Below are 27425 nucleotides of genomic sequence, written 5' to 3'. Positions count from 1 at the left end.
AATAATTGTCTTTGGCTGCACAGACCATTGATTTTTTTTTCAGTTCAGGATGTGGACAATACTCAGGATGGTGTTCTGCGGAAATTCCCTGCTTCAGGAGATGGTGCTCACATTGAGGGAGAAGCTGGTTCCCACACCTGCTCCTGCACCCCATGTTCTGGTAACACAGGGTAAGTTGCAATGCTTGCGGTGTTACTGCTTGTAGAATATGAACCCAGTGCACAAGGCATGCTTAAAACAGGAATATGCTTAAAGTGCCATGCATCTCATGCAGCAAGTACATATAGATAGAGTCACTAAATAAGGTTTTAGAGTACCGTCACTGAGGTACGCAAGTGAGCAGCGGTGGCCATTTTGGTGCTTATCAGTGTTGCCAGATTGTCTCTTCTACCTTCTCGCCGCTAACTTTGACCGGGTCGCCGGGGTCGCTTGTAAACAACATGGTGGGGCTGGCGGGGCCGGGCGGCCGGCGGTGGTGCCTCGAAGTCAGAAGCTACTAGCTAATGGTCTCAAAATAATACTTCATACGCACAATCTTTTCATTTAACACGCCGGCGCTACACAGGCGAAGAGGCGCGTCATAGTGTAGGGCTCCAGATTAACCTTGAAAGCCTGGGGGATCTTTGACGTGCGCCGAAATCTAGAACGCACGGTCGCTTTCGCCTTTCGCCTGTGCAGGATCTTTCAAGTGCACTGCAAGTAATGTATAGTAACAGAGTGCCAACACCACGCAAGCATTTGTAGTAGCTCACAGTAACCCTTTATCTGCCCGGTTTCTCCGAACTTTTGCGGCAGAAATGTCGCATACGGGCGCTGCGAATTAGCGAAAAACGGTTATTTCGGCAAAGGCAACCGCGCCTAAGATAAAATAACGCTCAGTGCAATGACGAGTGATCCACCTAAACGACCGTTTAACTTGGAGGCGAGCGATAACGATCCGCAAGCCCAAATATTAGCAACTTAGCCGGTGTACGTCACCATTCCATTTGTAGCGTCAGTTTGTGCGCATGTAGCTAATTTTCCGGTTGATTTCCGAAAAGCAAGTTTTCCGCGGATTCTGCCAGTCACCTTGGAAATCACTTTCAAGAAGCAGGCATTAAAATTATCAAGAACACAAAATTGTATTTTTTTTTTCCGGGGGAAACTGCGAATTGCATCCGCAGGTATGTATTCCGGGCACAATCCCTACTCTTGCTAGTCACTAAATAACCTTATGCAGTGAAGCTGGCTTTTACCCAGCAACAAGCGCAGGTTAAATTTCGGTTAGCAATATTAGAAACTCATACACATAATTTAGAATAGCTTGGTAACGTTTTTCTAGTCTGCAACTTAGAGGACATACCTAAGATTCTTCTCTTATCCCCTCGCAGCCTCCTCTTTCCTTCTGGAACAGGATGGCGATTCGCATGGTATCTTAACTATAGCTGCAGTCTGTGTATGCATTTATTCTGAGGGCCTGTTAAACATGGTAAATGCATTCCTGGTTGTACTAGTGTCACTAGCTAGTAGCACTATATAAAGTTTGCGACACCACTTGCGGCTAAATTTCGATGAATTGAATTCAAAGGACTTGAACATGTTTCATTTGTCAATAGTTTCCTTTACAAAGAAAATGCAACTCAGTCATCAAGTGTCAAAATGGATGCTTTCAGGAAATAAAACTCACCAGTAAACCCTACCTGATGACAAAACCCCCATATAAGTGCTGGTCTTTGTACGCACTGAATTCAGTGAACTTTAGTGAGCGGCTATCATTTAGCGGCTAAGAAAAATTCAGTAATGCAGCCACCTCTTTTTCTGATAATGGACGTTACTAATGTCACTAAATAAATTTAGTGACACTAGACGTTACTAGCTAGGTGATGCAGAAAGATGCTTGAACTCTCATTTGGCTCGAAAAGTTTTTAACACTTCAGTCCGTTCAGCACTAACGCCCAGGTCATTTTTAGCTCCAGTTAATGGAGTGCAGAAATGGTTCTCATTTTCTGGGAGTATTCTTTCATTGCTGAAAATCAAAATACTATCAGAAGGATATCAACGATGAGCATATGAAAGCAGAGCGGGCAAAAAAGAACAACTGAATGTAAAATCAATATTTATTGAAGACAACGGCCTCAAAAAAAGAACACAACCAATCACAGTTCAAAAAAATCTGGAAAAATTCATTATGAACTCTAGCAAGCGTTTCCGAAGACGATGAGGACGATTCCGAGGACGACTTATGCCAAACGGCATACTATCGCAATAAAAAGAAGAATGCCTCGAGATCACAAAAACTATCATAGCAGCAGAAAAAACCACACTTTCCCCTGAAAGAAAGCAAAGTGATTGCCATGTAAACAGGAAAACTCTGCTGTTTATTGCATAACTGAACACAAAACTGGTACAAAAGAGAAAGCAAAGACCCCATGACTTGCACACACACACAACGCACTTATCCAACAAATATTCTGTGCACAGCACACATTTGGGCGCACATAACAAATATATAGGTTCCAACATCCAAAATGCAACACACCCTGAATACACAGGGGAACCGAACGAGTTACTAGACCGCCCTATAACGCTGGCTGAAGTCAAACAAGGACTTGCCGCTCTCACCCGCAACACAGCTCCGGGCATAGATCAGGTTACAAACCAACTCCTAAGAAATCTGGACGACTCTGTTCAAGCTCTAATGAAATTTTACAACAAATACTGGGAATCCGGCACCCTACCAGAAGATTGGACACACGCCCACATAGTACTCATCCCGAAGCCCAATAAACCTACGACCCTAGACAACTTGAAACCGATATCGCTCACGTCGTGCCTAGGGAAACTCCTCGAGCACATAATTCTGAACCGTCTACAGCCATACTTGGAAGATCGCGAACTTCTTCCTAAAACAATGTTTGGTTTCCGACCGAAACTATCAACCCAAGATATTCTGCTACAACTAAAGGAGGACATCATCCAGCAGGCCTTTCCACACGGCGTCAGGGCAATTTTGGCGTTAAATCTGAAAGGAGCCCTTGACAATGTAGCCCATCATACTATCCTCGAAAATCTAATGGAAACAAACTGTGGCGTACGAACGTACAACTTCATCCGATCCTTTCTGACGAACCGAACGGCCACAATAGGAATCGGAAATCTCCGCACAGACACCATAAGAACCCCGAACAAAGGCATGCCACAAGGCGCTGTACTCTCTCCAAGCCATGATGAAGCTCCCATCGAAACTGCACGAGATTGAAGGCATCCATCATGCTATTTATGCCGATGATATAACGATTTGGACCAACACGGGATCGGATGGCAAGATAGAAGAAAAATTGCAAAGAGCCGTACACACAGTGCAGCAATACGCACAAGCGAGTGGGCTCCAATGCGCGCCAGAGAAATCGGAATTCTAGTTAAACGCCGGCGACGAGGGTTCGCACATGAGCAACCCCAGATCACACAGAGTTTGGACGGGCAAGAGATTCCCATTGTCGATCGAGCACGCATCCTTGGCTTGCATATACAGCAAAATGGGGAGAGCGGATATACAGTTCAACGAATCACACAATCAGCAACCCAAATATTGCGAATGATTGGCCGAATTACCAACAGACATCACGGGCTCAAGGGATCAGACGTGACGAGACTTATTCAAGCCCTAATTATCAGCCGGATCGTGTACGCAGCTCCGTATCTCCAGCTCAAGAATTACGAAAAGGAAAAGCGTGATACCATCTTCCACAAGGCTTACAAACAAACAAGTCTACCACCCAGCGCAGCAACTGGCAAGCTCCTCTCCTTAGGCGTCTACAGCACGGTGGAGGAGCATATCGAAGCACACCTTGTAAGCCAGCGGGAACGTCTCACGCTCACTCCTACCGGAAGACATGTACTCCGTCGTCTGGGATATTCAACCAACGCTGGAGGGCACACCGCGAAGACGGAGACTTTACGCCTCGAGCTCAGAGAGAAACTGAACGTGGCACCAATACCTCGGAACATGCACCCCGAGCATCATACAGGGAGAAGATCGGCAAGATCCAAATATATTCAGTGCAGATTCGGCAGTCACCCAGATTCGAGGTTCACGGACGCAGCCAAATATCCGCATCGGTCAGCGATGGTAATTTCCGTCATCGACCCAGACCTGCAGGAGATAGCTTCAGCCTCCGTCAACACAAGCAGCCCAACAGAGGCAGAAGAGGCAGCTATAGCCATGGCCATAGTATCCAGCGCGTCAAACCAAAAACACGTACGCGTCATCACCGACTCTCAGGCCGCCTGCCGGAGCTTTGCAGGGGGAAGGGTCTCTTCTATAGCGCACCGCATTCTCGCCAGCAAGGCGCCAGAACACCTCCGAAGTGTTACAATATTGTGGACTCCTGGACACGACTGTCTTTGTGGCAATCAGCGAGCTAACGCTGTCGCCCGAGCCCATGCTTCCCGGGCGCCACTGGAGAATTATTACCCGGAGCCCATAATGCTGCAATACAACACAATTCTACAGCACCAGCGACTCACCCGACAAGCCTTTCCTCCTCCGCACAAATCCTTAACAAGAGAAGAAGCGACATTCTGGCGTCAACTGCAAACAAACACCTTCCCGCACCTAGGAAGGCTCCACGCCATGTATCCTACAATTCACCCTTTGAACAAATGCCCTTTTTGCACAACTCAGTATGCCTCCCTTAACCACGTTACGTGGGCCTGCCCTGACATTCCAAACATTCCCCGAATACCCAACCCAACTCTTGAGCAGTGGAAAGATGCGTTGCTCAGCTCGGACCCGGAAGATCAGCGACGGCTGGTACAACGGGCCACGAGTGCAGCCAGAGCTACAGGGGCCCTGTAATAGGGGCACCTCCCCTCCTCAAGCTAACGACACCCTTACCTAACCAGCGTAAAATAAAGTTATTCCTCCTCCTCCTCCTCTACCAAGTGAAAGGCAACCAAGTGAAAGGCAGAATGCCCACCTGTGGCCATCAATCTAGCGAACAATGCAGACAACCAAGGAGTTGTCTCTTTTTTTTGACCATGTGTCGAACACTGTCCAGTCAATCTTCACACTGGTTGTGCGCGTCACATGCGCGCAAGCGACATTGCAATGGCTTCTCCCACACCAGCCAAAATGACGAAGTTTGAATGAGGACTTGGCAGCGAAGGTAAAAGTATTGAAGGCGCTGAAAGTATGAGAATCGCGAAAAGAAGTGATGGAAAAGTTCAACATTGAGAGGAGCCTCTGAGCCCTAACGTCAAGAACCAAGACCAGATTATGCAAACAATAACAGTGACTTGTATGGCAGTGTGACGAAAAGGCTTCAAACCCTGTGCTGTGTGAGAGCTTTGTTTGCTTATCAACATTAACAAGCAATCACTCACTCATGCCATCGCACTAATCCTTTTCATCACACAGATGGTCGCTCCTGAGCCCGTGCTCCCTGTTTGCACTCCTTTTCGTCATGTTTGTTGCTCACCACTACACATCTGGTCCACACACATGGTTATTCCCAAGCCCATACTACTTGTTTGCACTCTTTTTCGTCGCGCTTGTCACTCCCCACCACACACCTTGTCCACGCGTGGTCACTCTCAAGCCCATACGCCACTCATTGCACTGGTCTTCGTCGCAGTTGTCACTCTCGAGCTGTCTTCTTGCGGCACTTGTCTTTGCTGCACTTCTCACTCTCCCATCACATGAACCCTGTCACACTCCCGGGCACACTGCTCGTTGCATTCCTCTTCCTTCAACTCATGGCACTGAGCCGGGGGAGCTAAGACATTGTGCAGCTGAGCACGACACAGCAGGTTCAATACTCCGGCCACAGCAGCTGTCTTTCCGAAGGAGGTGACAAACATAAGCTCCTAAGTGTATGAGATCCCAATGCACACTGAAGATCGTGAGGTTTCCTAAATTCTTCCTGAACTGACTTGCCGCGGTGGCTGAGTGGCTAAGGCGTTGCGTTGCTGATCCCAAGGATTTGGGTTTGATTTCTGGCTGCGGCGAAAAGCGAAAACATCCGTGTGTTCGAGATTTTGGCACACCGTAAAATCACACAATCAATCAATCAATCATCCTAAACTGTACATCGGTGCCTTAAGTTTGCCTTTTGCTCTCCAAACTGCTGCCAGTTAACACACTAACGAATCTGAGAGACAGCTGCCCTCATTCCAACACTTTTGGATCCACATTTTGCCTTTGCAGTCTTTGCCTTGCTGCTGAGCTTTCGTAGTGTGATCCGCAACCGAAGCATGAGGAAAGCCTGTGTTAGGCGCTTCTGCAACTCATGGCAATGCGGAAAGCTGTTCGCAAGTTGGCACTTGTCCAAGGCAGCATTTGTGAGTGAGGCGAGAGAAACTGTCAGAGCGTCATGTTCGTGTGCACGGAAAACACTATCCGCATGCTGCAGCAAGCTCACGACAAGACCTGATGGACGTGTGAGAGGGTTTGGTTGTGACAGTGAGCGGTAAGACTTCAGCTTCAAAAGCTGGTCATTCTGCTACACGGGCTCTGCCTGGAGACATTCTCTGCATGTGTCACAAAGCTTGAATTTCTTGCTGACACTATGCGTTATGTACCCCGCCACATAGACAAGAGACTCCATTTGTACGTCATCAAGTGGGGGAGCATCATCGTCAAGAAGGCTGTCAGTTAGGAGCTCAACTTCTGCTGCCTCCACACTGTTCTTCTGAGCTGCCTTCTTCATCTCGACAAACTCGAGGAGGTCCACAGAATCATCTATGTCGTAGCTGCCCTTGCGACTCGGTTTAAAAAACTGGCTCAACATTATGAGGCGGAGCATCAGCTTAAACTCGAGTGCCCTCGGCACTGGGTGCCTCGACCGAATGCAGGAGAACAGATTTTCCAAGGCATCCTGCGTCAGCCTGCACAGCAGCACGAACTTGAACTTGTACACACTCAGAAGCTGGGGCTGAATTTGGAGAGCACTTGTTGTGCTAATGAGCACACCTGCTTGTACGGGCTTAAACTGGTCCCTTTGGTTGCTCTTTTTTATGGAGACATGAGCAAAAATCTCCATAAACTCCTTAAATTCATGCGCGTAAATTCATGCGCGTTTCACGTCTTTCGACAATCCCACCCTCGTATCACCTGGATCACATTGCTCTTGAATCAGTCCCATCGTACAAATGTAAATTCATGCGCGTTTCACGTCTTTCGACAATCCCACCCTCGTATCACCTGGATCACATTGCTCTTGAATCAGTCCCATCGTACAAATATCTCGGCCTTCATATAACAACCGATCTTTCCTGGAAAAAACATATTGATTTCATCACCAACAAAGCGAATCGCATGCTCGGTTATCTTAAACGAAACTTTCAGTCTGCTCCTTCATCTATCAAGCTACTTTTTTACAAATCCATTGTCCGCAGCCAACTCGAGTACGCCTCATCGATATGGGATCCTCACATAGAAATACTTGTTCATCAACGAGAAATGATACAAAACAACTCTGCGCGTTTCATTCTTTCAAATTATCAGCGAGCATCCAGTGTGTCTACAATGAAATCGAACTTGGGACTGCCATTGCTCACCACGCGTCGTAAAATCGCTCGGCTCTGCCTTTTCCATAAAATCTTTTATCATGATACCCTTCACGACTTTCTTATAACGCCGCCGTCATATCTATCTTCACGTCTTGACCACTCCCACAAAGTAGGCCAAATTTCATGCCAAACAACAACTTTTTCTAAATCATTTATCCCGTCAACGTCAAAAGACTGGAACCACCTTCCCCGTGACATTGCTGCAATCGTTCATTCCGAGTTGTTTAATGCTGCTCTTCATAATACCGTTGTGTAACCTTATTTTTAACAAAGCGGCGTGCGTTGTATAAGCACCTTTTGCTGTTGTTATCGCATGTACGTGCAATTTGAGCCACTGTACAATGTCTATTGTTACATATTTTGTACTTACGCTGCTACGTTTTGTTATTGTTGTATTTCGTACCCCACTCCCCTCTTCAATGTATTCACACTGAGGGTATTCACAAATAAAAAAAATAAAAAAGGAATGCCACTGCCTCATCATGAGCGTCTGGCTTAAACATGCTCATAGCGGTGCCGATGTACCGCGACGTCATCAGGGTGAACCACCGGTACACCCGCTCAACAAACCACGCTGTGGTTAGGGCCTCCTCCTCCATCCGCCCAAGACTCACTAGCACGCGTATAGCAGCACCAACACTATGGTTGAGGACAGCCACCGCAGATGCCACGTTCATTTTGGCAAAATGGTCCTGGTCCAGGTAGGCCGGCTTGAGGTGGGGGGCCAACTTGAGGTCGCGTTCGGCATCAATATCCGCCAGCTTCTTGATGTGCTTGACTGACACCTGCGAGATGCACAGAACATATTTGAAAATGGTTTAGCTTAAACTGCACTAAAATCCCCTAGCTCAAACACTAACACACTATCCCTACGTTGATAGTCATTCTAGCGATCGTTGCTGTGCTCATTCTTGCAAGCAGGTAACGCCATCCATTGGCCTCTCGCCGCATCTTGGGCTCGGGCAGGTTCGTTTGCTGCCGTCGACAAGCCTCCGCGACCGATCGGCACTCCGCATCGCGATACAAATTCGATCACCTCTTTCGACTTGGATGACAATCCGTAGCACAATTTTTCACCACACTATCATCCTTTCTTGCATGTTTACCTTGCTTTTCGCGCCGGCCTTGATTCTGGACGGCAGCGAAGGGCGGTCGCTGCCGCGGCATGTGTGGTGCTAGCTGTTTCGTGCCCCGTACAGGCATGCACGACCGGCAAGTGTGCGGAGCGCTTCCGCGTGCAGAAAACGCTTCATGCTTTCAGCTTGCTTGATTTCTTCTTAAAATCTAGCTCTTCAGCTAAGCTGTCGTCACAGCCAACAACGTTGATCGGGAAAACAAAAGCCTAGAGCGCTGTGGTCCCACAAATTTTCTAATTCCCTTATAATAATGGATCAGGAACTTGGGGTACCTCCGTATTTGCTTGAGCCCGTCGCTTCGCGTACAAAGCACAGAGCACCCGACGACACGGCCTGCCCCGCGACTACTCGTGAAGGCAATGTAGTAGCCATGGGCGCTCGGGTAGGAAATCTCCATGGTATCTAGGAGCTGCTTTAGGGAATCACGCAGTAGCATTACGGTTAAAAATCGACGCGGAAGCAACTCTAGACGATGATGATTAATAAAGTGCAGGTTACACGCCTGCTTAATTTGGAACTTCGCCCAGAAAACTGGGACACAGAGAAGCGGCGGCGCACGTGGCTGGCCGTCTTCCGAATATGACGCTACTTCCGGTCGCTGCCGCTGTTTCTCGCTCTTCCGGCGATGCGGCAGGGAGCGGTGGGTCAACTTTAACGACGAATACCGCTGTCCCCAAGCTAAAAATGATGAAAAAAAACTTTACAGGCATAAACTGACCAACGTAATAGTAAAAAGTAGAGCTTTGCCCGGTTTTAAAAGCACTTCAGTAGCCCTTTAAGGTGGCACATGGGTTTTTGGGACCAAAAAATTGCCCAGAAAAGCATTTTTTAGGTATCACTTTTCTCTTGATTTGCTGAGTCTTTCTTCCAAAAATTCCGCACTTGAAACAGTACCAGGTACTTACAAAAGCCATAGAGGCCCCTTATAAGAAAGAAATAATTATTTTCCCATAATTCCCCACGAGTGGTACTGCAGTGATATGAAATTGTCGAGGTTCATGCCAGCGTGCACAGTGCAGCTAAGAAGATCAAAAAGTTCTTGGGACCAGTGTGCTTCCTTAAGGGACACTGAAGTGAATTTGTCAAGCTCCCGGTTTTGCTTGCACTGCGTAGACTGGCTCAAATTACCACACTTTTGATCGTTTATCCGGTTGATAAGTCGGTAATTATTTTATAAAGCGCCAAAGAAGAAAAACTACCATGCGCGGTATGCGGCGGACGCACCAACTAAGGCTGTGACGTTGGGAAGCGGGTGCACAATGATTGGACGATGTCCAAGGTTAGCATTCAAACAAGTTTCAGTTTCGGTTCTGTAAAACAACATTTTTGACATCCGACAGCAGCATTGCATGGGCATTCTCGATATCTCAGTAATCGTTGTACCGTGCTTCTGCCATGTTGTCGGCTGTAATATGCCTAAGATAAGCCTCTCAGGATGGCTTGGCATCGTAGCAATCACTAGCCGAGGCCTACGCAGTGGATGAACGCCCTCCGCGTCCCCGCAGACGCTCAAATGCCATGCACTTTTCCCCATATTTGGAGCTTGCCTCACTCATGCCTGCATCGTAAAAAGCGTGTTCGCACCAGGCCAAAATGTATAAAATTCATGCCTGCACCCACCTCATCAGTCGGAAGGTTATACTTCTCCTTAATGGCATCAGGCAGAATGAAGGACTGGCCCTTGACAAGGTGATTCCTGATGTTCTTAAGCACGTGGGGTGCGTCGGCTAGGAAGTGCAGCTGCCGACCAGTATTGGCCGCACACGGATGCTTGCATGACACCACAGGCCTGGTAGAACGAGTGGCAGAAATCCCGCATCTGTTCCACAACGCCTTGTTGCTGGGCCCCATGTCGGAAATCATGGCATCAACAAGACACCCAGCCGCTTCGCACTTTTCGATAATCGAAAAGAGGAAATTTTTTAAAAAGGTCCCATCAATGGAGTCTCCTGCAAAGGGGGGGAGGGGGGGAGACAGAGAGAGAGAAAGAGACAATGCAGCACTGCAGATACATATATCTTTACAGTCACAGCTTTTCATGCAAGAAAGGCACTGGCAAAAAAGCAACAGCCCAGCACAATGGGACCTCACACACTGTTGCACCTGAGCATAATGGTAATAGTGGTTTTGCATGCTGAAAGTCCCAGCATGGTTTCTGCAACTACTATTTGATACAGGTCTAATTAAAATAAGTGAATTTTCTTTTGCCTGGTGAGGAGTGTAAAAATTTCTAGAATTTTTATAAAATACTGGAACTTTTGGGCAACTTCGTCTTATGTTTCGTAGACTTGGCTCAGGAAAGCCTAATGACATCAGGACAGCCACAAATACCAGCATGAGGCTACATTACTTTGGCTCGCACTGTGCACATACAAGAAAAACTATGATCAGGCTTACCTGACAGATGGTAGCCAACAACTTGCTTCCACCGAGATGACAGTCCGGTCAACATGACCACCAGACCGTGTGTGGCGAAGTCAGCTGGCCCTCAGGCAATGGATTCGCAAGGGGCGCAGTTGCCAGGCCGACGGTTTTCTTGACCGTCGGGTCAAAGTCAAGGCCAGTGGTCAGTTGCATTTCATCAACCAAAATGGCGCAGTGTCGCTCTTCGGGCCGCATTGTGTCAAGTTTAGCCTTCAGAGGAGGCAGCAGTTCCTCGAGGATACCTTAAAAATAAAAAGAAGCCTGTTCCTACACTGCCACCTTACAAATCCGCAGTGGTGACACGAGCCAGTGAAACCTGCTTACGCACCTGTTTCGAACTTCACGTCTTCAATACGCCTCTGCAGCGTGCGCTCTGAAGGCAAGGGAAGGACATCTTCCTTCAAAAAACTGTAGCCCCTGTTGCCACATGCCAAACGGATCTGCAGGAATTTCTGGACGCTTTCATTTGTTCACCTGTTGCCACGTGCGTCAGATTTGGCAGCATTGTGTACCTGGTCGGGGGCAAGGTGTGGAAGCTTGTTGCCTGAAAAACAAGAACAAGTGAACAAAGTGTCCCATACACTTAGTTTTATTTTTATTGATGACAAACTACTGAATTATGTATGCGTGCCAGCAGTGCAAGCTAGGACATCTTAAACCAAACAGTGCCAAGATTACAAACTACAGTAGACTCTCGATAAACGGAACTTGAAGGGACCGGAAAAATTAGTTCCGTTTAACAGGAGTTCCGTTTACTGAGAGAGATGTTCTAAGGTGCAAATTTATGTGCGTACACACTTCTAAGGGCATTTCAAGGAACTCTTACCACTAGAAAGTGACTGTAGCTGATAGTTTTCAGAAAGCAAGAAAACTACAAGAGGCGTAGGCACAGCATTCACAAAGTTGATTTGGCAACAATGAGTCGCTGTGCACTACAAAATGCGTAAATTATTTTTGTTTGAGTCCTTGCAACTGCATCTTCACAGAGGCTAGAGGCCTCAACTTCACGAGTGCTTACGAGCCACCGAATTCAGAGTCTATAATCGAGACTGAACAACTGGAACAAGAACTGCGATGTTGCATTCGTTGCGCTAACACGGCTAACCACTTACGAGACGAGGCTTACGAGGCCAACAAGGCTAAAAAAGCATGGAGGGAAAAAAAAAACAAGAACGAAACAGCCGGAACAGTGGATTTCACAAGAAGTTCCATTTCTGGTTCCGTTTACACGGTGATGCGGATATTTTAGTTCCGATTACCGAGAATATTTTTACATTATCTGAATACAAAACCAACCAAATTCCAGGCGACTGTTCCGTTTAAGTGGCAATTCCGTTTAAGCGATTTCCTTTTATCGAGATTCTACTGTACTCAAAAATACGTCAACAGCATTACAGCCAAAGTACCGCCAAATATGATAAGTCCAGACACTGCAAGTTTTTCGGCACCAAATTATCGTTTTCATTGCTACCATAATTAAATTTGCTGCTCCAAAATGACTGTATCGAGTCATGCCCCTGCACACCCTGTTTACAGCTTACCTGTTTGTACCAGCAGCATGCTAGCACAGTCACTGAGTCATAAGGACAACATGCAGATGCAGTTTAAAATCGGATGCTCACCAACAATCGCTTCTAACTGTGTTTCAAGCTTACGAATGTGTTTTTGCTGCAAATCCAGTTTGCGCCTGAGGTGCTCCACGGTATCTTCGTGAGAAGATTGACGTCCACTGCACGGGTCTTCCTGAAATGTTAGCATGCAGACTCTAATAAATGCACACTGAATTGCTGCAGAGCTTTTAAAGCGAAAGCTTTCGTAGCGCGACCGATGGAGGCCTGTGGAAAAACCAATGCAATTCCCCATACACCGGTCGATTGACCAAAAAGCTCTGATCAATGAACACACGGCATGGGCGTGAAACTGGGCTTCCACTGGGTCAAAATGGTTACTTGAAAACCGTGAAAAAGTGATGGTTCCAGATCAGACAATACACGCATTGACCACAAAGGAGGAGTACAACAGCATACCTCTATTTCATAAACCACGTTATCGGTATGCATTCAGATCCTTCTTAGATGCGGTTACTTATTGCACAAAAATTTTTCCATGGGTTCATTCTGTGTTCACGATGTGGGTCTTTGAAGGTTTCACGGTCCATTGGGCGTGCTTTTAGCTTTCGCGCTTGTCTCAACTTTAGGAAACGATGGTAATTTTATTTTAAATTTTAGCATGCTTGGAACTTCAATAACTGCGAATAACAAGAAATGCGTCAGGAGGGAAAAGTTTTATATCCCTGTTTCAACTTTAATTGAAAGTGGGATGTAAATATTGGCCACGATACTGAAATGTATCATCACAACACCGTGGCAGTGCGCACCTGCTGAAGTGATAGACTGCGTCAACAAAGTGCAGCCCTTCTCCTACCAGTTAAAATGCGAGTAGCGTTTGCATAGCAACTCCAGGTCCTATTGTACTATATATATATTATTAGGTATTGAGAGTGCATGCTTTGCAGCTGCCTTATGAAGTCATCTGCTTTTAGGCAGCTAAATTAGATTACTTGTTTTATTACCGTTTCGGTGCCTTGGTTCAGCTTCAAGGTAGCATGTTGGTTGTCGTCACGTCCGGCACAGTTGCACCTCACTCCACTCACTGAAAGTGTAGAGTGCAAGTTAGACGCTTCTGTGCACATAAACATAACTTTTATGCAGGGATTTATCCATGCAACACAACGCCAATGGCACTCCGCTTGACACCATCGACATTTATTGCCATTTTTCGTACTCAATCATTCTGGTATTAAGCCACGGGCCTTGCATGCTATGGTGCCTTACCTTGCTCATCAGGAATGGTCAATGCATCCTGATACCCTGTCTGCGGGGCAAGTTCACCTGTCAAAGGTTTGCTGTTAGAATTCGATTTATGACAAGCAGAAAATCAATGGTTTATAAGTCGTGAATACTTACTAGTCGAGCTTTCAACCTCTACTTCCATTGCCGGCAGTGACACAGCACTTTCGTCGGAACTAAAGCACGGGGATGAGGTCTTCGGGTACTGCACTTCAGTGATGCATAGGGTCTCTGAAATGCAGAAAAAGAAGATCATAAAAGTAAACTCAGAATATTCATTTTCATGCTTTTTTAAACACTTCACGTCGGAACTATTAATGGCCGGGCCTATTAATTCAAGTCAGTGCCACGGGCCGGGCCCGTGGCACTGAGCCCGGGCCCGCCGATAATCGACTTCGGGTGGCCCGGCCCGGCCCGGGCCCGTGCAGTGCTTTAGTCAGCATTGTTCTGCTCGCATTCATCGACGCGCAGCGAGGTGCCACAAACTCTGAACTCCGAGCCGGTTGGTGTCCCTCGGAGGGTGAAACATGCGTTTTGTGTTTGTTCTTGTCTGTGCGCGCTTCTCCTTCCCTCTCCGAGCCGAAGACAGCCGGAAAAGGAATTCGGCCCGTTTCTCCCGCTGTCCTGCAAACCCGGAGAGGTGTTGAGTTACGTTTCGCAGAACCGTGCCGCGCCTGGGTCCAGAGACGCCACGACCAACTGTGTGCTGTTACCAGCCCTCGAGACAGCACCACTTTTTTTACGGAGCTAACCAGAGGAAGGAACCTTTCTTTTCTCGGCTTTTTTCGACCTTTTCCTGTTTTTCATGTATCCTTAATTAAAGTTTGCCTTTAAGCCTTCTACTGTTTACCCGTCATCTTTATGGATAGCGGACGCATCGACCCCGTCGAACAGCGTACCACGAGGCCAGAATAATTGTTGTCGCTTCATAATTTCAAAATGCACTGTTTATGCTTCCTACAACTGCAGACCTGAAGTAAGCCGCACAACAAAAGCAAGTTTATCTTCTTTTCTTTTAAAGCAAAGGCTTGGGCAGTGCTTGAAGATGGTCTAACTTCATGCAAAAAATTAGCAAAGAAGTTACCGATGATGGGGCTAATTAGTAATGAATCAGTGGCACCTGTTTCATTTCAGGTTGGGACGATGCAGCATTGAAGCTTTTACCTCAGACCTCTTCACATGCTTGAACTAGTGTCACTAAATAAGGTTTAGTGACACTAGCTTGAACCTTTAACAGAGTGCTTGAAATTTTCACTAATTACGCTAGCTGGCATACTTTACGGACAAGACGAGCACGGCTAGGTGCCCAGCCTTAACCTGGACTACTTTGGTTGTTTTGAGGTGAACACACGTACATGGAATGCCACGTGCAAGGTACACCTTCAACTGATGTCTAATGATCAAACGTGTACCATGATAACATACTAAAGCTTGACATTCGGATAGTTAGGCACCACAATTTGAATATTTCTAAAACAGCGCAGAGACGAAGGTGTATGGAGTGACAAACTAGGGCGCTATGATTTGTCAATTGTTTCTGGGCTGTTTTTGAAGCAGTCAAAGCGTGTATTGTGCTCTTGGTCTGCTTATAATTTCTGCTTCGTCTACATAAAAAAATGAAACAATTAAAATCTTCGGTTGAATCTTTGTCGTTGCCACGCCTAATTTCATCCTGTACATACCTCGTGACTGCTTCCACCCATACTGCTTGCCAAATCGCTTAGCTTCATTGGGGCTCAGGTGAAGGACGGTCATGCATTCAACGCCTGAGAACACTGTCGCCAGAGCACATCACCATCTCTTATACTCCTCAAGAAGCGCACAGCAGGCCTAGGTGGCATGTAAAACCACCGCCTCATCTCACACGCCAGAGCCACATAAAATATCGTCGCAGCCTTGGGTGGAGACGTTTTCCTAACTCAAGCCGCAGCGGTTTGAAGCAACGCAAGACATAAGAAAATCCCCGCACAGCGATGATGCTGAGATAGCAAGAAGCAAGCCGCGTTATCCATGGCGCTGTACGCACCTGCCCAACCGTACAAATGGAGTTGGCGCCATTGCGCAGGTAGTGCCGCCGTGTGCACCCTCCAGAAAAAAATTTGTGGGCAATTCATACTTCGTGTTCACTGGACAGAAATTACACATATGAACAGAGTACAGCCTGCGAGACAATGCCATGTCTCCTGCTCCATTCCTCCATTCCACACATACCTACATCTTATGAAGCTATGTTCACTTCCACACACACATATGCTTACCTGTCTCAATTGGCTGAGCTTCGCCATCCAATGGAGGAGGCCATACTCCATGTGCTTCACCTGGGAATGGGCTAACGGCAACAGAGGCAGCAGAGACAGCAGGTGCATCGGCGGCATCCAGAGTGTCTGAGGTGCCAAAAAAATAAAAACCACCATACATGTCATCGAGATAACGCATGGTACAATGCTCAGCAGTGCATCAGCTAAGTGACATACCGTGGGCTTGTTCACTGCCTGGCCTCCTCGGAACCTTCCCCTTAGCCCGTTTCTGCTGGTTGTTGGAGGCTTCGAGCGTTGGCACAGCATTCCACTTGAGGAGCTTTCGGCCATCAGCCCTGCCCGCTTCAAATTGGCTGTCTTCGAAGTGGTCCTAACAAACAATTCAATACAATAAGCAAACAAGAAAAGTCAAATGCAGAACATTGTGCGAATGCTTTCTCGCTTGAATGTCTCTCTGTCAACTTCGCATGAAATTGAAACTGCTAAATTACGCCCCACAATACGTCTAACAGCCTTATTCGGCAGCATCATGTCGTAAATTCCGAGTTTACAAGCCACAGAACAGATCGCAAGCAGTATACCTGCAATTAGTGATCAAGGCATTTTAGAACATGCCAGAATGCTAACGCTCAGTGGCGTTATAAATGTAGGCTGCGAAAACGTCTTGAAAATTTTAGTGTACGCGTAACTTAGTGCACACAGAATGCTTTTCTTTTGTTCTTATTTGTTCTGAGAGTTTCATGTTATACTACAGAATGCACAACCTAGTAGAATTTATCTAAAGTGAACAGGCCAAGCTTTATACCAGAATTGGCAACAGAATGGGGTGAAGGCGTTTGTGACATTAATAACACATATGTGGGGCCTACTTGGTGCCGCATAAATGAGTGGGAGAGCGCCTAAACATTAAAAAACGAATGAGGACGAAAGAACACGGCGAAACAACACGTGCGATTTGTAAAGTTTAAGCGCTTTCACTCATGACAGTTCGCGGTGTACATCAACCCAAAACTTCCAAAATCTTCTGGGGAGTTCCGCACTAATTCCCGTGACCCCTCCGTGAACACTAAACTGCCGAATTAAAATTTATCCAACCATTTCGGATTCTCGTAATGGCAGTCGCCCAACGGGATGGAACGTCCCACGACATGCAAACGTCCGGGGCGGGGACGAAATAACTTAAACGGATGGCGGTATTTATTTTGGCAGGCGCCTCATAGGTGTTGTGAATTCCACCCCTCCATATCCTGAGACTATGTTAATTCCCTGCGAGGCCACATGCGCGCATTTCACCTTCAATTTCCACGTATGTGAATTCTATGCCGCTATGAACTCTAAGACAGGCGTCGTCATATGCGTGCCGGATTGTAAAATTGCCGTACTCGCTCGCTGGCGCGCGTCCCGAACTCTCTCACCGTTTCCTTCCCTTGCATACTATTTTCTCCCCCCTGCACTTTGTAAATTCTCATCTGTTTAACTACACCTCCTGCGTCCACATCTCTTGCCTACTTTTATTGCAGCACAACTCCGCCAGCACCCGGCCGACGCGTACGTTGTCGGGCCGCGTTGGCGAGCGAGCGAGTACGGCGATTTCACGACGCATATCGCGGCCCGAAGACCGCGGTCGGACGTTCGCGGCGGCGGCGGCCGGTCTCGCGAGTTCATTAGCTGCAAAGCGCTCTGCACGGAATTCTCGGGTAGGGGGGTATTTCACAACGCCTACGAGGCGCCAGCTCTTATTAACTATCGCGAATTCACTTCAAACAATCTCGCCTCACAAATCCTGGAGTACGGGGTGGGCACAAATTTATCGCGGCTGACGAGTTGCAGCCACACGCGTAGCCGCTCGCCGTCCTTTTTCCCCAGCGGGAAGCGCATGAAGCGTTTGCCATCATCCTCGGAGTTGTATCAGCCGAGTACGCAGCAAAACGGCATCTCCGGACACACTTCTGCAGCTAAAATGCTGCGAAGCGTGCCAAGCGCGGGATGGTTTGGTTCACGTTCGGAACGTCGGTCGCGCGCAGTCACAGGGCAAACAGCTAGGACTACCACAGTTGACCGACTGAAAACGCACAAGCAACAAAATGGCAGCGCCCATGAACCGTTGCAGTGTAAACAAATGTCACGTGGCGCGAACTGACCAATGATCTTGGCGGCGGCACGGAACAATGGGAGAAAAGAGTGCCGATACTCTAAAACCTTATTTAGTGACTCTACATATAGATATGTATGCTCTTGTACAGCTGAAAATCGAAGTTGGTTGCTGAGCTTTTGGTGCAATAAATAAACCTGCACTTAAAGGGACAGACAAGTGATTTTTGTGAAGATCTTTTTGTCTAGCTCATATGAAAGTCAGCATTTTATATACTTGGATAATCGCAAATAATAAATAAAAATGACGGAAATAAATTTAGTTTTGCACTAAAATTTCCAGACTAAAAAAGGTGGTACCTTGTGGCATTTAAACGTGGCACTATTACGCGTCCGAACAACTTTGCCTTTTTCTACTCGTGATATAAAAATTGCATGTAGGAATCTGCAAGGCCACTCATTATTATTGTACGAACAACTTCACCTTTTTCTACTCATGATATAAAAATTGCATGTAGGAATCTGAAAGGTCGCTCATTATTGTTCTTTTAGCTGGGGACATGTTTCTAAACACCTCTTTCAATCTCACGTGCAGTTAAACGTTCGTTTTCGCATGGCTCATGGTAATGGCTGCGTGCATTATTTGTGGCGGAGCTTGTACCGCTGGTAGATTTAAAACTTCAAAAGCTCTGACCCCTTGGTGGCCTAATGGTTAAGGCGTTATGCTGCTGAGCCCAAGGATGCGGGCTCTATTCCCGGCCGAGGCGGCTGCGTTCTGGTGGAGGTGAAAAGCAAAAACATCCATGTGTTCGAATATTCGGCACATGTTAAAAACCCCCGGGGGTCAAGCCCTCCACGGGGGTGTGCCTCATTGCCTCTGTAGCGTTGGCGTCCTAAACCTCACACTCAGTCAATCAATCGATCCCAAAAGCTTTAAGGTGCTATCAGCAACACTGTTTTGAGATAAGGTGTTTTAAGTAATGTTTTTTAATTTGCAATAGAGAAATTATACTTGACAAAAATTGTTTGCCTGTCCCTTAAACATTGTGTCAATAATATCACATCCAAGATTTTGCACATACAAATTGGCACAAGATTTTATCGGCACATACAGTTTAACCACATCTTTAAAAAGTGGAGTCTAAGATGAGTTTAGCTGGTAAGTTCGCATTTTAAAAAATTAAAGCTGCTAAAAGAAGAGCAAACTATACTGACTCAAAACTAAAGTTTTATTATACAGGTGGTCCAAGGAAGCACACAAGCAGAAAGAAAGATAAAACACTAAATAAAAATTATGCAGCCATGCAAGTGAGAGGCAGCATAAGACAAATGCTGAAGTCCATCGCTCACATGAGCAAGAAATGTCAAATGTCACAAAGTTTAGAGCAATGCTGGTTTGTTAAGAAACAAAGTTCATTGGAGCATTCTTGGGCTCTCCTAAGAAGTGAAAAAATACACGGGTTGCCAAGGAACACTCAAGAAAGTGACATGCACTGTCGAGTGTCCGCAAATCCAATACTGCAGTGCCTTCTTTTTCACCATCAACCTTTCCGCGTAGTGCTTTCTAGAACCGTTGACATAAATCGGAAACACTGGCTATGAAAGAAAGTTATAGTGTATTGGTGACAGGGTGAAACACTCCTACAAAATCGGATAGCTTGTGTGGCATACGAAAGAAAGATTGAACACTCGCTTTATTTAGAAAACGGATAAGACAGGCGATGCAGCCAAATGCAGCACAAACCACAAGTAAACAAAACAAAGCGTGGTTCACGGAATTACGCCTCTTTTTAGAGTGCATCGATGCGACCTAAAATGCAACGGTTTTCCACAAAACACAGTCTGTTTTCAGGTCTTTTATTGCTTGAGGGGAACCTTCTGGATGCTGCATGCAACTTTGGGATATGCTGGTGCCACCATTCGGGACAACCTCGTAGATAAACGTGTCGTTGAATCCTGTAGGGTCCAAAATACCATCACAGGAGCGTCTGACTGTGTGCACACCATCAATTTGCAGTGTAAACCAACACCAAACCCGGGTGTACTCAACGTGTTGATGTTGAAGGTTGTAGCATTCGGCATTGAAAAGCTGGCCTATTATATGCCTTCGAGCATGCTGGTGGGCCTCCTTTGCTCGTTGCACGTACCCGCAGAAGTTGCTGCCGAGATTGTGGACGTTGCAACTGAGTTGACAAAACGATGTCAAGGAGGTGATTCCAAAGTTCAATTGCAAGGGGGAAAAGGAGTCATGCATTGCGGATGTACGGCCGTAGGTTCGCGCAGGGGGGTTAGACTGGTTAATTTGGAAAGAAGTTCTGACTGGGGCCTTTAAAAGTTTGTGTCTGTGTAGTGGACAGAAAAAACTGTACAGGAGGCATATATGTGAGATGATCAGCAGGTGAATTGACTGTTTTAGGGCAGTGCCACTGCTTTCTCTAGAGAAGTGTGAAGTTATAAAGTGAGCTAGCTGCGTGGTTTTGGTCTAATTCTGTTTCATTAGCTCGATATGCCTGAGGTTCATTTAAACCGCTCGGCAGTAAATTGTGAACGGGGTTACGCTGACAGGCTTAGTCTTCCACGTGTTTGTTGTGATTGTGTGTGCCATGGTTTGCACTGGGAAATGGGAATTGCCGCAGTGGACTGTAGTTCAAGTTTTCTTGTAATACTCTGTGATTGGCACCTGCACTGAATTATTCTTTATGCATTTACTTTTGTAGTGATTTGGGTTTCTGAACCCTGCAGAGCATTCGTTTGTAGATTACCTTGAAAGCTTTTGCAAATCCATCATGCAAAACTGTATTTATAGCCGTATTTGCTGTTCAGATTTTACGACGCCCGCATTATAATATGGTTTTTCGGGGTCCCAAATAAGTCGTATAATTGGGCTTCTACTCTAAGGAAGCATTAGAGTACTTCTTTTATTTTGGTTTAGTGTTGTAAATCATAAACGATCTGGAATGATTACTTGCTGAGTGGTATAATAACACCGCATAACGATTTAAGTTCGTATTTTATTGCTTGGTTCGTGGGCTGATGTGTTTGCAGTGAAGACTGTGGTAGTCATTGTACAAAATTTAATCGGTTCATGAACTAAGACAAACTGAAAGGTTGCTGAGTAAACAAAAAAATAAGATAGTTCGAACAGTTCAGCCTTGCAAGAATATGATGTGTTAGAACTTATGCCTGACGCACTTTCTTTTAATTAAGTTTCACTTAAAGGGGCACTGACACAAAAATTTTCATCTTGTTTTTTTTTGTTGCAATAAGTAGCTAGTTACCTACTTATAACCTGTAGAAACCTCATTTGCTTCAGCGTGCGACGGTTGTTTAATTAGAGGCATTTTCAATGCGGCCTGTCGCAGTTTCGGTTTCAGCGAGTGCCGCGAAACGATGGATTTTGTGGATTTTGTGTGAACAAAGCTGACCACGCGACCGTCGGAGGGATATCACAGAGCAGAGCCGCCGTAGCACTGTCGAATCCGCATCGACGGCAGTTTCTGCGAATGCCCCCATGTACTGATCTCGTGAGGCGCTTAATTAAAAAGCGACCGTGGATGTGACGCAGGCGCTGCGAGTGCAAATGCTACCGCGGCTAAAGAACAACGCGCGACGCTCGAGATGGTGGGTGGCAAGACGCGCGCTGGGAACAGCCGGCCGGTCTGCCTACAGGTCCGCCTACAGATGTGTTCGGCTTAGCACTGCGGCGGATATTCGAGTGCCGCTCTCGTAAGCGGTGCAGATGACAATTTTTAATGCAACCCGCCATCGCATCATTAATTCCTTTCTCATGTAAGCCACCATGGTCGGGACTTGGGGACAATTTCGTGCAGCGGTAACAAGCTATCACTCGAGCTACCTGCGCCGGCCTGGGCCACTTCGCGGCCGTGTCCGCCGCCTGCACAGCGACCGTGCGGCTAGCTCAGTAGGCTTTTCGTCCCGCCGGCGCGTTTTCGCATCCAGTGGTAATAAACAGTAATAGAAACAGAGTGCCTGGAATCGCTGTAGAACTTTGGTCACGGCCAGCTGCCCGATGAGCTGACGAAATCACGGCGCCTCCGCCGCCAACGATCGGGTCGTTCGTTCTCGAGAGCAGATGCTCCGCCCTCCGGCCCTCCGATTGGAGCGGCGAGCCGGCGAAAAACGCCGGCAGTGCGGAAGGGGCAAACACAAACTCGTGACGTGTTTGGATGTTGTTTATTTACACAATATCCTCGGGATGTCGATTGCGCGTGGTCCTCTGCTGGCTGCTCGGTTGCGTTTCGCACACTTTAAAATTGATTTTAAATATGTTCTAGGCTGTATTCGCCGCTGATATTTTGCAGATGATGTATATGTGTTCCCACCAATCTATCTGAAGTTATCTCGTCTTCAAAATTTTGTGTCAGTGCAACTTTAAATAGCTTTGGATTAACATTTAAGCTGGTTTTACAATACTATATTAAGCAAGTGATCTAAATAAAAAAGTGTTATTACAGGCGAATGATTTTTTTAAAATCAATAAACACATCCTGCATATTCTCTTATCAGTTTTCAAATTTACCATTGGAGTGATAGGGCAATGAGTGTGGAATACGTGTGACAAAAACAGTCTTGGAGTCGTTATATAAATTTTATAAAATATTGAGAAAGGGGCTTTTCAATTTTTTTGTCCGCCAGTTTACTGAAAATGATAAGATTCACATTGTTTCGTAGACGCCTAATTTTATTCCGCTACGCTTCTTAAAAACAAGCCTCATTTTCCCGCTTTTCAGTTCCCAAAGAAAGTCCCCATTTCACATGATATGGTTGACAGTGAAAGAAAGTATATCAGATATTGTTTGAGCGCTTTCTTTCATGCAACTGGCACAACTGTTACCATCACTGGAACTAGTAGTTATGACTTAAAATCATTGTACTTCATCAGGGGTTGTTTGGAAAGGAAAAAAAAGATTGCGACGCGTGTCACTGGTAATTTGTGTGCTGTGTGGCAGATGTGGTAGATATAGCTCTTAATTGAGAAAACTAAGAACTGAGTGTTGGGTATGTTCATCAGGTCATTGAAATTAGGGTCCTCTTCAAGTATTTGAGGAGGGCTGTAATGGTTGCTATTTCTTTTAGAAAATAACTGATCCAAGTTCATTGTTTATCAGTGTTGCACCCGGCTGGCTTTTGGCACTGACAGAATGGGCATGCTAGAATATCTTTTCTAGCCCTGTGTTACTGCAATATTAAAATGCTGTTTAGTTTTTTAGTAGGCTTTGTGTAGCGTTCCGTCCAAACGGGACGGCAACTGCCACTAAAGTTCTGTCCAGAGGAAACACAACTCTCGTTGAGAGCAGTCTCTCTTGATTTTTACCCAAACGGCCTTACTGCTACCGCTCACTGACTAGCCAGAATCACTGATAATTATTAATCATTATTAATAATTACAGCCGATCGGACTAACTCTAGCTCAATCCAGACGGATCTCCAAGCCGCCACCCGACGCCCGCTTCACAATATTTCAGCGAGAGCAGTCGGTCTTGATTTTTACCCAACCGATCAAACCGCTTCCGCTCACTGACTAGCCAGAGTCACTGATAATTATTAACCATTATTAATAATTACAGATGATCGGACTAAGTCCAGCTCAATCTGGACGGATCTCCAAGCCGTCACCCGACGCCTGCTTCACATTATCTCAGCGAGACCAGTCGTTCTTGATTTTTACCCTACCAGCCAAACCGCTTCCACTCACTGACTAGCCAGAGTCCCTGATAAATATCAACCATTATTAATAATTACAGATGATCGGACTAAGTCTAGCTCAATCCGGACGGATCTCGATGCCGTCACCCGCCGCCCGCTTCACATTATCTCAGGGAGAGCAGTCGTTCTTGATTTTTACCCAACCGGCCAAACTGCTTCCGCTCACTGACTAGCCAGAGTCACTGATAATTATTAATCACTTGTAATAATTATAGGAGATCGGGCGTAACTGGCGATGGCTACGTCGGCCTTGGCACCAGGGAGCGGTTCGGCCGCTTGAGTAAAAAACCAAGACCGACTGCTCTCACCGCGTGAATTGTAAAGCGGGCCTGAAGTATAGCTATTACAAAACGCTAACCACGGCCCCACACACACACACGCACGCACAAAAAAACGTTGCGAGAATTGAATCACGGACTACAACGTCCGTAGCCAGCGGCGGAACTGCTACACCAAATCCCACGACGAGAAATGGCTGCTAAAGGTCGATCCACACGGTGGACCAAAACGATTATTTGGACCGCGGTCCGCACATCACGTAATAGGACGTCACCAGTTCACGCGGACCGCCGTTGGACCACGCACTACCGTGGCCGTCGCGGTCCGAATATTCGTTGTGGCTTTCCTGTCCGCAGTCTCGACGGCAGACCGTGACATCATTAACGTGGTCTGGCAGCGGCCGCGTCGCGGGGGCGGAGCCGGATCCAGTTGCGCCAATAGAGAACGGCACGGGCAGCACGGCTGTTTCGAAGCACTCGAAGGAGCCTGTCAATCACCCCCAGTGTGATAGGCAGCGGGCTAGGCTTACAGTCGCAACGCATACTTCATCCGCGCTTTTACTAGTGAATCTAATGGCTCTTACTAGAGCGGTGCTAGCCATCATTATCACATTGTTTCACGCGTGTGGACCCCAATTTACGGGAAGAGTTCGGCTCCAGCGAGCGGTGACGAGCCGTGTGCAACCCGGGTCGTCCCGCCATCGCCGCTCGTCATGTCGCCTTTGTGTGAACGACGCCGGCGGCTGCGTGAGCGCGCGCGCCCGGCTTGCATGCAGGCGGTTGTTATTGTGTGGATGAAACATTTCGTGCGAGCTTGTGCATTGCAACATTTTGTCGCGGCCAAACGGCGCCTGTGTTCTACCTTCTAGCTTGCGAGTACAGGCGGTCGGCCATTCGCGGTCCGCTCAGCCGGCCTGCCGTGGGGATGCACTCTGCTTTGGATCGGACCGCAGTGGACCGTGACATCTCATCACGTGACGGATTGGACCGTGGACTCGGTCCGTCATGTGGATTGGCCTTCATCGGCTGGTTTTGATTTGGCGTTCAGTCTGGGCGGAACTTTGGCAGTTTTTAGCGTTCCGTTTGGACGGAATGCTAGACACTCCCTTTTCGGTACACGTTGTCCTTTTTCGTAAGCATTTAAGTAGACTTTTCATTAGCCAAGAGCATTGAGGTGAAGTGGATGTTTTTTGCAGAATACTATTATTGCATATTCCAAGCATTGTCTTAATTGTAGAAAACGTAGCGTGATAATTCTGAGCACCTGTCTAGCATAAATCGAAGGCTATTTTGCATTAACAATTTGTTCAGACAATTTATTGTAAGTTGAAAAAAACAATGGAAAGAAAAGCTATTAGAAGGGGAACGGTGATGTTAGAATGTATGATGAACGAGTCTGGGGGGTTAAAGAGATTGATATATGCATGACCAATCATTGGGGGTCCCTGACCCATCAAGCATGCAAATAGGGAGTTGTCTTACAGCTGAAAGCCGTACCCTTTTACGCAGTATGAAAATTCATTCTGGACTGAGCAATTTTTGTCTAGAATATTTAGGTTTTTCATTTCAACGAAATTTTTGTTCTCAGATGTGGCAGAATTTAATATATTATCAGCTAGAGTTAAGGAAAAATCATGTCTTCTTTTGTAGTTGGTTTCAGAAAAAAATGCATGTACCCGAACCACAATCACTTGATGTTGCGTGGTGACACTATTCTTCAAGATATAATAGTAGATTCTGGTCAGTCATTTTGCCAACCTTAGGAAATGCAAATTATGGAAAAAGGCTTATCACACGACAAAGCAAAATCAAATTGATTAGAATGTTTTATCAGACTGCATGCATTGAAATGTGTAGTGGTGTCGCAATTAAAAAAACAAGTGCGGTAGTTTCTAGGTGTTAATAGTAGGACATTGCTGCGTGTGACAGCTAATTTTTTAGCCTGGACTAGTGAAGATGACAAAGTCTCTCTCGTTCCAATCCTCAAGACCTTGCTATCAGTCGGCGTAAAGACTTTTATTATGAAACCTTCAGTGCAAAGAAACTGCCAGTTCTTTTCTTTTTTGTAGTGAGAGTTCTTTTGCGAATTGCCTTTTCTTTCCCTGGGTGAGATAGTCCTTAATCTACACAGGAGGTGGGTCATTTTGTCAGGAAGCCAATGTGCTGTGCATTGATTCGGGCTTCTCTGGCTTTGGAAAAGAAGTCTGCCTCCTTCACACATTAGCAAAACTTGGCAAGAGTATGTTTTATGTCTGAAGATGAAGGCACGTGATGAGCAGTGTCAAAGTTGCTCTCGTTGATGGGGCACTCAATTTTGTTCCCGATTTCTTCAAATATTACAATTATCGAATTGGGCGAGTTGGTTCAATAGGACTTAAAATTTCAGCTTAAAAAACCATGCATGGCACAAAAGAAACATGGACACAATGCTGTACTATCAAGTGAATTTACTATTAATAAAGAGCACATACATGCAGGAAACATTGCATATTGCCCAGAAGGCACCATACTCCCTTATCGTGCAACATCAGTTTTGAGAAGTATCTTGGAAATGGTTTGTTTCTTTTTGTCAATGTCACGTAAGCGGTGCTGATGTAGGTATTGCCTGTCTTGTTAATATCTGCTGCCTGATCAAGTTCACGTGTGGGGTAGTTGTTTTTACAAAAGAATGTTGATTATTCGTTGCATCAGGAATCGCAGCAATAAAATGAAGGCGACCTGACGGCGTTGTCTGGAGTGAGGTGGCCCATTCCCGTCCCTCGTCGTTCATGCACCTCAGGTTTGTTCACATTCAAGGGACAAACCTGCAGGTCTCTTCTACGACCAGGGCATACATAGAGGTCTTGCAATCTTGCATCGTCATGTCCAAGGGCTTTTTGCAGCGTTTTCGAGGCCAGTATCTGCAGAGGTTACTACTTTGAGTGCAACACTTGACAACCCTTTTCTTGGTAGGCCCCCTGCAAGGTATCTACCTCCAACAACACCACTCTTTTTAGTGTTTGGCTTTTGGTTAGGCTCCAAGGACGGATTTTGGCACATCCTACAATTTTACGAATCTTGCCTAAAATTTTACGACCGTGTGTACGAGATTTCGGCACACGTTAAAGATCC

At 46.4% G+C, this 27425-nt stretch overlaps 1 protein-coding gene across 1 annotated transcript in view; it reads left to right on the top strand.

Annotated features, from left to right (window-relative positions):
* LOC144163967 (uncharacterized) overlaps window positions 1-27425 on the top strand; it is a 41953-nt gene that overhangs the window by 4828 nt on the left and 9700 nt on the right. Inside the window, exon 3 of the mRNA XM_077694605.1 lies at window positions 98-170. Within this exon, the coding sequence (XP_077550731.1) occupies window positions 98-170 (73 nt within the window). The remainder of the gene's footprint in view (window positions 1-97; window positions 171-27425) is intronic.

This window comes from Haemaphysalis longicornis, unplaced genomic scaffold, assembly GCF_048455015.1.
Source record: "Haemaphysalis longicornis isolate Haplotype H1 unplaced genomic scaffold, Haemaphysalis longicornis Haplotype H1 scaffold_13, whole genome shotgun sequence".
NCBI lineage: Eukaryota > Metazoa > Arthropoda > Arachnida > Ixodida > Ixodidae > Haemaphysalis > Haemaphysalis longicornis.
Note: the sequence above shows the minus strand (reverse complement) of the source record. Positions and strands in the feature narration are given on the sequence as shown.